General features: G+C 39.1%; 1 protein-coding gene across 1 annotated transcript in view; it reads right to left on the reverse strand.

The window, feature by feature from the left end:
- The window catches only part of LOC139639989 (probable E3 ubiquitin-protein ligase HECTD2), a gene marked incomplete at its 3' end in the record, with an annotated part of 8,793 nt that extends 2,585 nt beyond the window's left edge, over window positions 1-6,208 (reverse strand). The window contains exons 1-4 of the mRNA XM_071514150.1: window positions 6,082-6,208; window positions 2,681-2,819; window positions 1,109-1,211; window positions 468-557 (exon numbers count right to left, since the gene is read on the reverse strand). Of these exons, the coding sequence (XP_071370251.1) occupies window positions 468-557; window positions 1,109-1,211; window positions 2,681-2,819; window positions 6,082-6,208 (459 nt within the window). The remainder of the gene's footprint in view (window positions 1-467; window positions 558-1,108; window positions 1,212-2,680; window positions 2,820-6,081) is intronic.
- Window positions 6,209-11,559: the final 5,351 nt, after the last annotated feature.

Here is an 11,559-nt window from a genome sequence, read left to right on the forward strand (position 1 = left end):
TATAAATGAATACCTTAGTTAACATGAACACCATTAGTAAATGATTACCAGACACATTAGTTAACTGTTAATTAAGGGTTAGTTAATGCTTATTAAGCATTAACTAACCCTTAACTTAGTGACCCTTATTGTAAAGTGTTACCTGTGGTCTTAATATTTTGGGATGTTTCATGTGTGTGTGTGCAGGAAAATATGTGTGTATATGCCTGCATGCAGTTGTGTGTGTAGGTGTGTACTTGTGTGTGCAATAATGTGTGTGTGTGTGTGTGTGTGTGTGTGTGTTTGTGGACATGTGAATGCCTGTGTGTGTATGTGTGCATGCATGGGCATACGTGAGTGTGTTTGTAGGACTATATGTGCGTGTGTGTATGGTTGCATGTGTGTTTGTGCATTTATTTGTCTGTGTATAATGTGTGTGTGTGTGTGTGTGTGTGTGTGTGTGTGTGTGTGTGTGTGTGTGTACTTACTGTGCTGAGCAGTGCGTCATAAACAGCGTTGACAAACTTGGCGTTGACTCCTGAGTCGTCGATGGTGTTAAACGATCCATTCGCCTCTCGCTGGGAAAGAAGGGAGGAGGGAGAGAGAGAGAGAGAGAGAGAGAGAGAGAGAGAGGGAGAGAGAGAGAGAGAGAGAGAGAGAGAGAGAGAGAGAGAGAGAGAGGAGGATAATAGCAGAGAAAAAATGCCATGTTTCCCATCGTTAAACGGTTACTATGTCTGGTGAAATTTTAACAGCATCTAAAACTGTTTTCTCACAACAGGCATGCTGCTGGGAGCCATACTCTGTGTGTGTGTGTGTGTGTGTGTGTGTGTGTGTGTGGGTGTGTGTGTGTGTGTGTGTGTGCGTGTGTGTGTGTGTGTGTGTGTGGGTGTGTGTGTGTGCATTCCCCAACTCCCAACATAACAATATTCAAGCTCAAAGCCCTGAGAACAATTCTCCAAAAATGAAACACACAGGAAGAATAGAAAGAGACAGAGAGAGAGAGACAGAGAGATGTGTGTGTGTGTGTGTGTGTGTGTGTGTTTGTGTGTGTGTATGTGTGTGTGTGTGTGTGTGTGTGTGTGTGTGTGTATATGTGTGTGTGTGTGTGTATGTGTGTGTGTTTTACCTTGAAGGCAGCGTTGATCTCTATGAAGGAGTCGAAGGTGGTCAGGTAAAACTCTCTGACCTCCCTCCAGTCACCTGACTGAACCGCACGCTCCATGTCCTCCCTGCCGACACACACACACACACACACACACACACACACACACACACACACAATTAGTATTCGCAAATAATTTGTAGTGTTGGTTTTAACCTCTTTGGAGCACCAGAAAAGTATTTGGAAATCAATTTACATATTGAGATGCTGCTCTGTGGTCATCACGCCCTGATTTTGCCAAATAAGTCGCCAACTCGACATTATTTGACATGCTGGAGCACAACGACTCCTTCAGCCAATCAGAGGGCTTCTGTAAAATCATTTAGTACTATTACATCATCACCAAGCGCAGCGGCATTTTCCCCAGAGAGCAGCTGACTCTACCAGTTAGCTTAGCTGCTGTAGCACGTTAGCCAAGTAGCTGCTACTAGCTGCTATACTTTGAATTCCTAGATTAGCTAATACTAGCTAGCTAACTTTTAGCTAACTGCATGCAGAGCAAAGCTAGTGCAACCTTTACTGCAGACGTGGGGACTCGAGTCACATGACTTGGACTCGAGTCAGACTCAAGTCACAATTTGAATTTTGAAGAATTGAGACTTGACTTGACTTGGGTTCTGGTGACTTGGGACTTGACTCTGACTTGTACTCTGATGACTTGAAAAGGTTTCTAAAGTCTTGACTTGAGATCTTGTGTTTGTGTAAATGACTTAGATTGAAAGTGATGAGATTTGTTCCAGCAGACGACTGAATTTAAATTCTGTTTTCTGAATTTGTATGGAATGATTGAATTTATTGAAGTTGAAACTGATTATAGAAATCAAACTCATGATGCTCTTACCAAGTTTTTATCCTATTAAAACCATATTGCATTGAAAAGTCCTAGATATTTAGTTTTCTTTAAGATATTAAATTGATACTGGACTCTTGATTTGTTCTGACTCGACTTGCTGTTCTACATTTAGACTTGAGACTTGACTTGACTTGGGTTCTGGTGACTTGGGACTTGACTCTGACTTGTACTCTGATGACTTGAAAAGGTTTCTAAAGTCTTGACTTGAGATCTTGTGTTTGTGTAAATGACTTGAGATTGAAAGTGATGAGATTTGTTCCAGCAGACGACTGACATGAAGTTGAAACTGAAAGCAAACTGAGACTCGAGATGAAACTTGACATTAATGACTTGGACTTGACTTGGTAATCTACATTTTACACTTGAAACTTGAGCTTCAAGACTTGAGACTGACTTGGGACCGGAGCAAAGTTGACTTGGTCACACCTCTGCTTTGCTGTCTATATTTTTCAGCAGTGAGAAGTTAAGGCCACCAGCCAGACCACCACCATCTAGCCTCCTGTGTTTTATTCAGACCTTTTTACGTCAACATGAGTTTGGGAATGCTTTGTCAGTGTAGCTTATCTGTTAGCTTCATCAAACATTAGATAAAAGGAATTGTGGAACACTTGTGGACCTTGAGGAGCCATGTTAATGTTTTGGTTTCCCAGGTCAGTGACTGAAATCTGTGGCTCTGGACTCACTGGAACTCCCTGGTGGTCTTGGTGCGGAGCGGGATGACGGGGTCCGAGGGGAACGGGGCTTTGAGCTCCGGGGGCAAAGTGTCGATGGAGATCCTCTGCTTCTGACGGACATCACTGCAGATCGGAGGCAGCTCCCTCCCTGGGAGAGAGAGAGAGAGGGAGAGAGAGAGAGAGAGAGAGCGAGAGAGAGAGAGAGAGAGAGAGAGAGAGAGAGAGAGAGAGAGAGAGAGAGAGAGAGAGACAGAGACAGAGACAGAGAACCAGAATCACTGTAAAGTTATAATCTGTGACAACTGCATATAAATCAGTGTCTGTTTTGTTCCTCTCTATCTGACTGCTATAATACAACAATTATTCAACCCAATAGTACTGTGCAAAAGTCTTAGGCATATGTCACAGAAATCCATAAAGCGAAGATGCTTTCAAAACTAATTAAATGAAAAGTTTCTGAATAACAAAAACAATAATAGCAATAACAATAAACAGCAGTCTACTGACACACTAAAAATCTAGGGTCCCTAAGACTTTTGCACAGTACAGTTCATAAAGCTTAAAAAAATAAATAAATAAAACAGAAGAAGAAGAACTGGGTAGTTAGCATGAGCAGTGATAGCCACCATGACTGAACAGACAAAGAAAATCCAAGCTCCGCCCACACTGTTTGATTGACAGGTGATCTGTGGGAAGAGCAGTGCAGAAACACCATGAAACAGCATCTTTATACTTCCTGGGTTTGATGTGTTTCCTTTTGAAACAGGATGTTGGGGCGGGACATGACGCAGTGAGGGATCAATCAGAAGAGTAATCAGAATCAGAATCAGATTTATTTTCTCCAGGTACATTTTCGCATACTAGTTAATTAGACTTGGTGAGGTCGGTGCAGTGCGATATACAAACATTTAGACAGACAGACAAACAAGCAGCAATCAAGCTTTACAAACTGAATTTAAATATCAAACATCAGAGACAAAGAAGAAAAGAAACAAGAGATTCCTGAAAATATATATACAGCATATACAATAAGTGGAGCTTTTTACAATGGCTCAGTAGTAAGCTGCATTTAGTGTTTGATCAAAAGAACCAAATATGAATAAACAGTGTAACTATACAGGGAATACAAATATGATAGATATGATTATTTACAGATGTGCAATTAGTATGGAGTTGTGCTCAGAGATTGAGTCCAGACTCAGTGGAAGACGGGGACACACTGCCATGGGGAAGAGACTGTTGTGGTCACCAGTGGAATATCAGTCAGGAGGAGAAAGGCAGTGTTATTTGACGAGAGGGGCGGGGTTATTAAAAAAATCTGTGATGTGATGTTGTTATTGGTTGGAATTTATATTTCCGCCCCTTATTTCGGAAACAATATGTCCGGTAGTCAACGGCGAGAGACAAATAATTGTTTGATCCCGTTTGAATTGTGCCATGAATTACACATATGATGTTTTGCCAATTTAAAAGATAATTTTGCAAGTCAAGTCAGTTTGTGGTAAAACAGTAAAGTAACGTTTAGTTTAGTGTGAAAGCGCTCAGTGAACTACATCTCTGTCTCACCGACACCAACATGAAGGAAACACAGGAAACACACAGCATGGCGTTAACGTTAGCCCCCACTGTACTGAAACTATCCTAAACCAGTTTAAACCCGTTCTTACTGTCTACCTTCCAGGTTGTGTATAATACTCCTGCTGTCTGAGAGGGACTGAGCTTCAGGCTCTGGGCAGCTTGTGGAGAGAGAAAGTTATGATGTCACTTAGGCCACTTTTGGGTGTGTAGTCTTTCTAATTACGTATTTTCACAGTCTGATATAGGGCTGGGCGATAATTCAATATTATCGTTTATCGTCTTTCAGTGGAATCATATCGTGATGACATGAAGATATTTTGATATCGTGACACACATTTCTGCTGTCTGAATTCATGATGACAAGCAAATTTTACTTAAAAACTAAATAAAATGAGGTATGGTAGGAATATTATTTGAATATTTATGTATTTCTGTTTTGTTTGACATCACACCTAACATTACCATTCGGTTCAATGAGATGAACATTAATTTGATTATTTAATGTGATTTTGCATACATGAACCATATCGTGATATATATTGATATCGAGAAAAATCCTTATGATTATCATGATATTGATTTCAACCATATCGCCCAGCCCTAGTCTGATACTTCAACAGTTTTACGACACACTGCGACTTTCTCGACTTGCAAAATTATCTTTTAAATTGACAAAACATCATATGTGTAATTCATGGCGCAATTCAAACCGGATCAAACAATTATTTGTCTCTCGCTGTTGACTACCGTACATATTTTTTCTGAAATAAGGTGGACAGCGGAAGGGGAGGGGCTTAGGCTCTCTATTCCAGGAAGTAAAAGTAATGGGAATTCATTTCATGGGAACTTTAAATTATCAGTGATTTAGTCCAGCTCCTCCCTGCTGTACTGTCTGAGTGAACTCTGACATCCCCGGGTCTGGATCAGCATCTGGTGTTTCATGAACCACACGTTTTCCCAAAGATCTGGTCACATGACACCGTGTCTAACCAGAGGCGGAGCTGTGAGCCTTTCACTGTCCGACATCAGAGACGGAAAACATCAAAGTGCCGCACAGCGTTACTTGATGTTTAGCTCACTGCAGATCTGAGAGAGGTTTTACATCAGCGTTCAAGGGAGAGAGAGACAAGGGGAGATGGAGAGAAAAGGGAAAATAAACAGCAAACAGAAAAAGAGATTAGGAGGGTTTGAGCTGTAGTGTGTTTTCATTGTTCCCGTCTGAAACATGGAAAGATATAAACACCAGATACAGCAAGCAGATCAAATTAAAACAGAGGGAGAGAGACAGTGAGAAAGAGAGAGAGAGAGAGAAAGGTTGAGAAGATGCCAGAATGTATGTGCTTCTTGTGTGTGTGTGTGTGTGTGTGTGTGTGTGTGTGTGTGTGAGAGAGAGAGAGAGAGAGAGAGAGAGAGAGGGAGAGAGAGAGAGGGAGAGAGAGAGAGAGAGAGAGAGAGAAACAAACAAACAGAGCAAGCAAGACAGAAAGATGTTATTGCGGATGTTGCTTCCTCCTGTCTGGAAGGGCAGGACACACACACACACACACACACACACACACACCTATACGCACACACACACACACACACACACACACACATATACGCACACACACACACACACACACACACACACACACACAAAGACTAGCTATTAACCCCAATCAGTGTGCAATCACAGAGGTCAGGCTGCACTACATGACCTTAACCTATTACATGACCTATTACGTTCAGAAAACACACACACACACACACACACAATTTCCCAAGCTATTTCCCTGTGCAACACACACACACACACACACACACACGCACACACACATCAATCTGCTCACCCATCTTCCCACACTTCCATCCATCCCTCCAGTTTATATTTAGCTTCCTATTGTCTTTGGCCACAGTGACAGCTGATGTCCCGCCTCCACAGGAACAATAGTCACCAGCAGGCTCGCCCAGGTGCATTGTGGGAGCTCGGTCTGTGGGCCAGGACAGCTCGTACGGCCCGAAGATAATATCTGTCAACCGTGCATTAACGTCCCTTATAGGGATTCATTTTTCCTCTACTGCATTTTCACGACTCTATCCTTTTTTTCCAGGCAGTTTCAGATCACAGCTGGACTTCCTCCGTCCCGATTGGCTCCCTCACTAAACAATGGCTGAAATCCGGCCAATCAGGTCAGTTTGCTCCATCTGACCTGGAGAGAAGCCGGCTGCACCTCGGATCACTGTTGTGTTACATCAGCCAGATAAACAGGAGCAAAACAGACATTTATTCATCTGAAAATGTCACATACTATTATTATTATTATTACACATATTGATTTTTTGTGCAATAATTCAACTGTGCAATAATTATTTAATTATTTAATTATTTACACTGGTGTATATATTGGAGTATGATGCACATATTGTACATAATTCTTATTCTCTTATTTCTATATTATTATTATTATCATTGTTATATATTGTAGTATAATGCACATATTTTACATATTTCTTACTTTCTTATTTCTATTTTTCTTAATTTCCCCTTGGGGATCAATAAAGTATTTCTGATTCTGATTCTGATTTTAAAGGAGTTTAAAGCCTTCAGATAGTGCCAAGGGGGATTCAACATAAGGAAGGCGGCCCTGATCTGTACGCTCAGTCGGCACCACAGGGCCGTTACCCGTCTTCAACAGCTGACAAAGCTTTCTAAGAAATCTGCCACTCTGCAAATTAGCATCAGGTTATCCAATTCTGGACAGGCTATGACCAAAAAAATCACAATCATATACCGATATATTTCATCCTGTACTGTTTTCGCTGAAGTTTCTCATAAATTAACAATCCTCCATCTGTCTTTTTTTTAAAGTTTAATATCGCTTTCACCTTAACTTGTAATTGATTTTCTTCCAGTCCCTGCAAATGGATGATAGTGCACCTATTTTTGAGATTCAAAATTCATATCCAATTCCGGACACTTACTTTCGTCCGTGTCGGTGTGTTCATATACTCGATATTAACCCTTTATTAACCCTTCCTGTACCTTCACAATGTTACAGATACTCATAAGAAGTGCAGGCTCTGTACTCAAAGCTCTTATTTTTCCATTTATCAGCCGATACCGATTCTCTACATGAAGTAACTGTCACCCAAAGTGGGATTTAAGGCAATTCAAGTTCGTAACTTAGTGTTTTATATGCTTAAAAGCGTATATAGATATTTATGAAATTTGATACCTAGCTTCTGAAATGTGTATGAATTTACGTCACTTAGCGTTCGGTTGGGAACTCCGTATAAAAATGCCGGTAAACACCGGAAATTACGCGAGTGACCGAGTGTCCGGAATAGGGATACAATTCTGTTAGATCAACTATCAAGACCTGGGAAGACAAACTCTCCGGCCGTGTAACAGAATAAATCGATAGAATAGAAAACTATCAGGACCAGTCTATGTCATGGAACAAACAGGTGGTCTTAATATTTTGTACACGTTTTCACACTGAAAAAAAAAAATATACAGTACTGTGCAAAAGTCTTAGGCACGTGTAAAAAAAAAATCCATAAAGTGAAGATGCTTTCAAAAATAATGAAATGAAAAGTTTCTAAATATCAAAACAGCAGCAGCAGTCTACTGACACACTAATGCAGAAAACAAATAAACAAAATTTATTTAAAAAAATCAAGGGTGCCTAAGACACAGTACTGTATATATTTTAGAAATTGGTGTACCAGGGTAAGAAATCTACTTTTTTTTCAGCTTTTTCTTAAATTCGATTTTATTTTTTACTAAGTGGTAAAAAGAATGCTTAATTTATAGCAGTAGGACTTGTTATAATTACTTCCCCACTGCTGGAAACTGGCAGCAGCTTTACAGAAGACTTTCTGTCCCTGGTCCATCTTCATCCCTCCATTGTTCAGTTTTTTTTTTACCATATTAGGTGTTTTATTTTTTGCTGATGCAGTGCTTTTGAGTCGGTCTGCGTTTCCACGGCTGCAGGCTGCTGTGTGTTCCTGCTTGTTTTCAGATCAGAAACCGTTCCGTTTTTTTTCTCACCCAGAGCTCAGTGGAAGAAGACGGTGGCCCACGAGGGACAGTGGTCACATGACAGTCACACATGAATGTTTGAAAATACACTGAAATACAGAAAAAGTTCTCCTAAGTATCAGAGGCATGTTTGGCCCCTTCAACCTTTTAAGGGCGTTTTTGTCAACATGTGCAAGCAATTAATCATCTTAATATGGTTTGAATGTATTTCTAGATCATTTGGAAAATATCTGACTATCCTCTTGTAGTAGTTGGGTTATACATTATCTTTATTATTATCTATTACATTGTGATATAGTGCAGTTCTACCACATATATTATGTCTATTAGATTCTTTTTCGAGATTATCACAAATATGTCATATGGTATTATGTTATGTGGTAGGGCACTACATGTCATGTTGTATTATATTATAGTGTTTTATATTGTACGATGTCACATACTATATCTTGGGGTGAGATAGGAAAGACACAATGATATTTTTGTATTTATACATACTAGTATGTCTGTGCATAGATTGTTTTTGCTGCAAATGCCTATTTATAACCCATAAGTTGGTCTGTCAGCTCATCACACCCATTTTATTTTATTATTTTATTTTTTTGGGGGGTGGGGGTTGTTTTTGTACTATCATGTCTATTTGTTTACCAACCTGTATGTCTATTGTTAAACTGCAAAATAAAGTAGATAAAAAAAACTGTTTGAAACTGCTGCTTCTTGAAAATTTACATTTTGTAAATCATAAACTGCTTTGACAACATTGTTTCTGATGAACAGTCATGCTAATTAAATAGCTGCATTGAAGCTGAAATTGAATGAAGAACAGAACAAAAGATGAGAGCGGGGGAAGAGTAAACCCTCTTCACCTTCACCTTCCCATCTTTGTACTCTTCCTCTCCCTCCTCCTCCTCTTTCTAATTATCCCTGCTTTGTCAGTCTGTGCATCACCCAATTAAGTCCTGACAGCAACGAGCCTCGGTCGCCACGACACCCTTCAATTAGGAGTGTCACCTTCAAGACCCCCAGACGGCCGAATCTTCCTCCTCCTCCCCCTCCTCCTTCACCTCCCCCACCTCCTCTTCTCCTTTTGTCTTTGCGCTTTGATGTCGTGTGACGGAGAACAGAGGAGTATCTTGTCGTTTTCCTCAAGTGTCATCCATTTATTCATGTTCCTGTTCCCGGTGAGACGGACTGAGCGGACACAGTGAACATCAGACGCTGACATGAATCTGCTTCCTGAAAATCTGTCAGTGTTTCAAAACCGAGGCTCATTTCACCATCAAAACTGTTTAAACGAAACAACTGGCGTGCTCAGCTCACAGTCTTTACAGTGTAATGGGTGCCGACCCAAAAATCACAAAAATAACAAATGAAGTCGTCAGCACTCACAGATAAGACTTTATCACTTCTTTAATGAGGCACAGCAGCAAAAAAAACAAAAAAAAACAGCCCTAGGCTTTCCTCATCTGGCTGTTGTAGAATGTAATATATTTCCTCCTTTTATTATTATTCTTTTCTGATTACTATTTTTCTTACTAATATTTTTCTGACTTATATTTGTCTCTTGAGGATGGCTGTTCATATTTATGTACATGCATTTGTAGGCTATTTTTTATGGAGATTCTGCACATGATGAGGTTACAGATGTAGACCCACATACATGCTATTTTTATTGTTAGTAAATCAATCGGTCATCTATCTGGTTGTTGTAATCACATAATGTGATATATCTCCTCTGATGGCTTAAATTGTCTCAAATTTTCTTATTTTTCTTATTTTTCTTATTAGTACTTTTTTATGATGCCTGTTTGGATGATTTATATCAGCTGGTTGTAATCACCAGCAGGTTCCTGGCTGCTGTTTAAATAATAATACAATAATACACCCACAATTGTTTCAGTAATGCTGAGGAAAGCCTAGGGCTGAAACACATCCTTTTTTTTTTTTTTTGCTGCTGTGCATCATTAAAGAAGTGATATATACTTATCTGTGAGTGCTGACGACTTCATTTGTTACCATCAAAACTGTGACTGAATTGAAAGTAAAGGTCTTAAGATGGATAATAACTTCAGTAATATTCAGGTTGTTTCCCTAACAGACTTCAAAACACATTGCTGTCAAGGTAAAACCAAGTCAGCTAAAAAGAGACAGCCTTGGTTTTAGCTCGACAACAATGTGTTTCAGTTTATCCAAAGTGTTTCAGCTTGTAATTCTTTGAAGTGAAAACATGAAAATGGAAAATTGGAGTTACGAGGTTTTCATGTGACAAAAGCAATATCCTATTCATTGTTTATATTGCATATACACTGCATATAATGCATATATTTAATATATTTTCATATTGTACATACATATTCATTCAGGCTTTGCCTCAGTAAGTTGTACTGCTTTTATTTTGCTGCAATGCAATCCACATTTTTCATCCATAGATTCTACTCAACATGTCTTAGTTTCAGTATTATTTTCAGCTGTGTATGTTTATATTATGGAAGCCCAGATAATATATTCATACACTTTATTTGCTCCACTTTCCCATGATTTCCCGAGTTAATTTTCTTTGTTTTCTCAAGATATCGATATATTTTGTTTTCCTGAGATAATGAGAAAATCCTCTAGGATAACAAGAAGTGTTTCCTGAGAAAATTTGATAATTTTCTCATTACCTCAAGACAACAAAAATGGTTTTCTATCTGTATTATCTGTAACAGCATGGCATAATGCTGTTTCAGCCTGCGCCGGGCATTGATTAAACAGAAATGTGATAGAGTGATCAATACACTCCTGCTGCTCTGACATCACTCCACACAACAATCATCTGTTTCCTGAAACTTCAGGTCTGCTGCAACTCTGTTCTTTTAAATCAAGGCTGAAGACTTTTCTGTTTCCGCTGCCTTTTATTAAATCAAATAACCGTTCATCTCTCACACTGGACTGTAACCTTTATTCTTGTATTTTACACCTGTCTTATTCTATTTAAGCCTATTTTTTGTTTTTATTATCTTAGCTCTTTAATGACCTTTATTTTTCTTGGTCTTTTATTTGAATTTTATCCTTTTCATTTTGTCTCTGTCTTTGCTTTTTATGTTTTATGTAAAGCACTTTGAACTGCCTTGTTGCTGAAATGTGCAATATATATAAACTTGCCTTGCCTTGAAATGATTTTATATGCAAATTATCTCATTGCGAAAATTATCTCGGGAAAACAATGTGTTGTCTCGTGATCATGACATAAATAACTCAATAGCTCAAGGAAACAAAGAAAATCAACTTGTTAAATAAAATG

Source organism: Centroberyx affinis, unplaced genomic scaffold (genome assembly GCF_046629955.1).
Source record: "Centroberyx affinis isolate AG114_WGS23_722 - 3 ecotype Tasmania unplaced genomic scaffold, CSIRO-AGI_Caff_v1 ptg008065l_1, whole genome shotgun sequence".
NCBI classification, from domain to species: Eukaryota; Metazoa; Chordata; class Actinopteri; order Beryciformes; family Berycidae; genus Centroberyx; species Centroberyx affinis.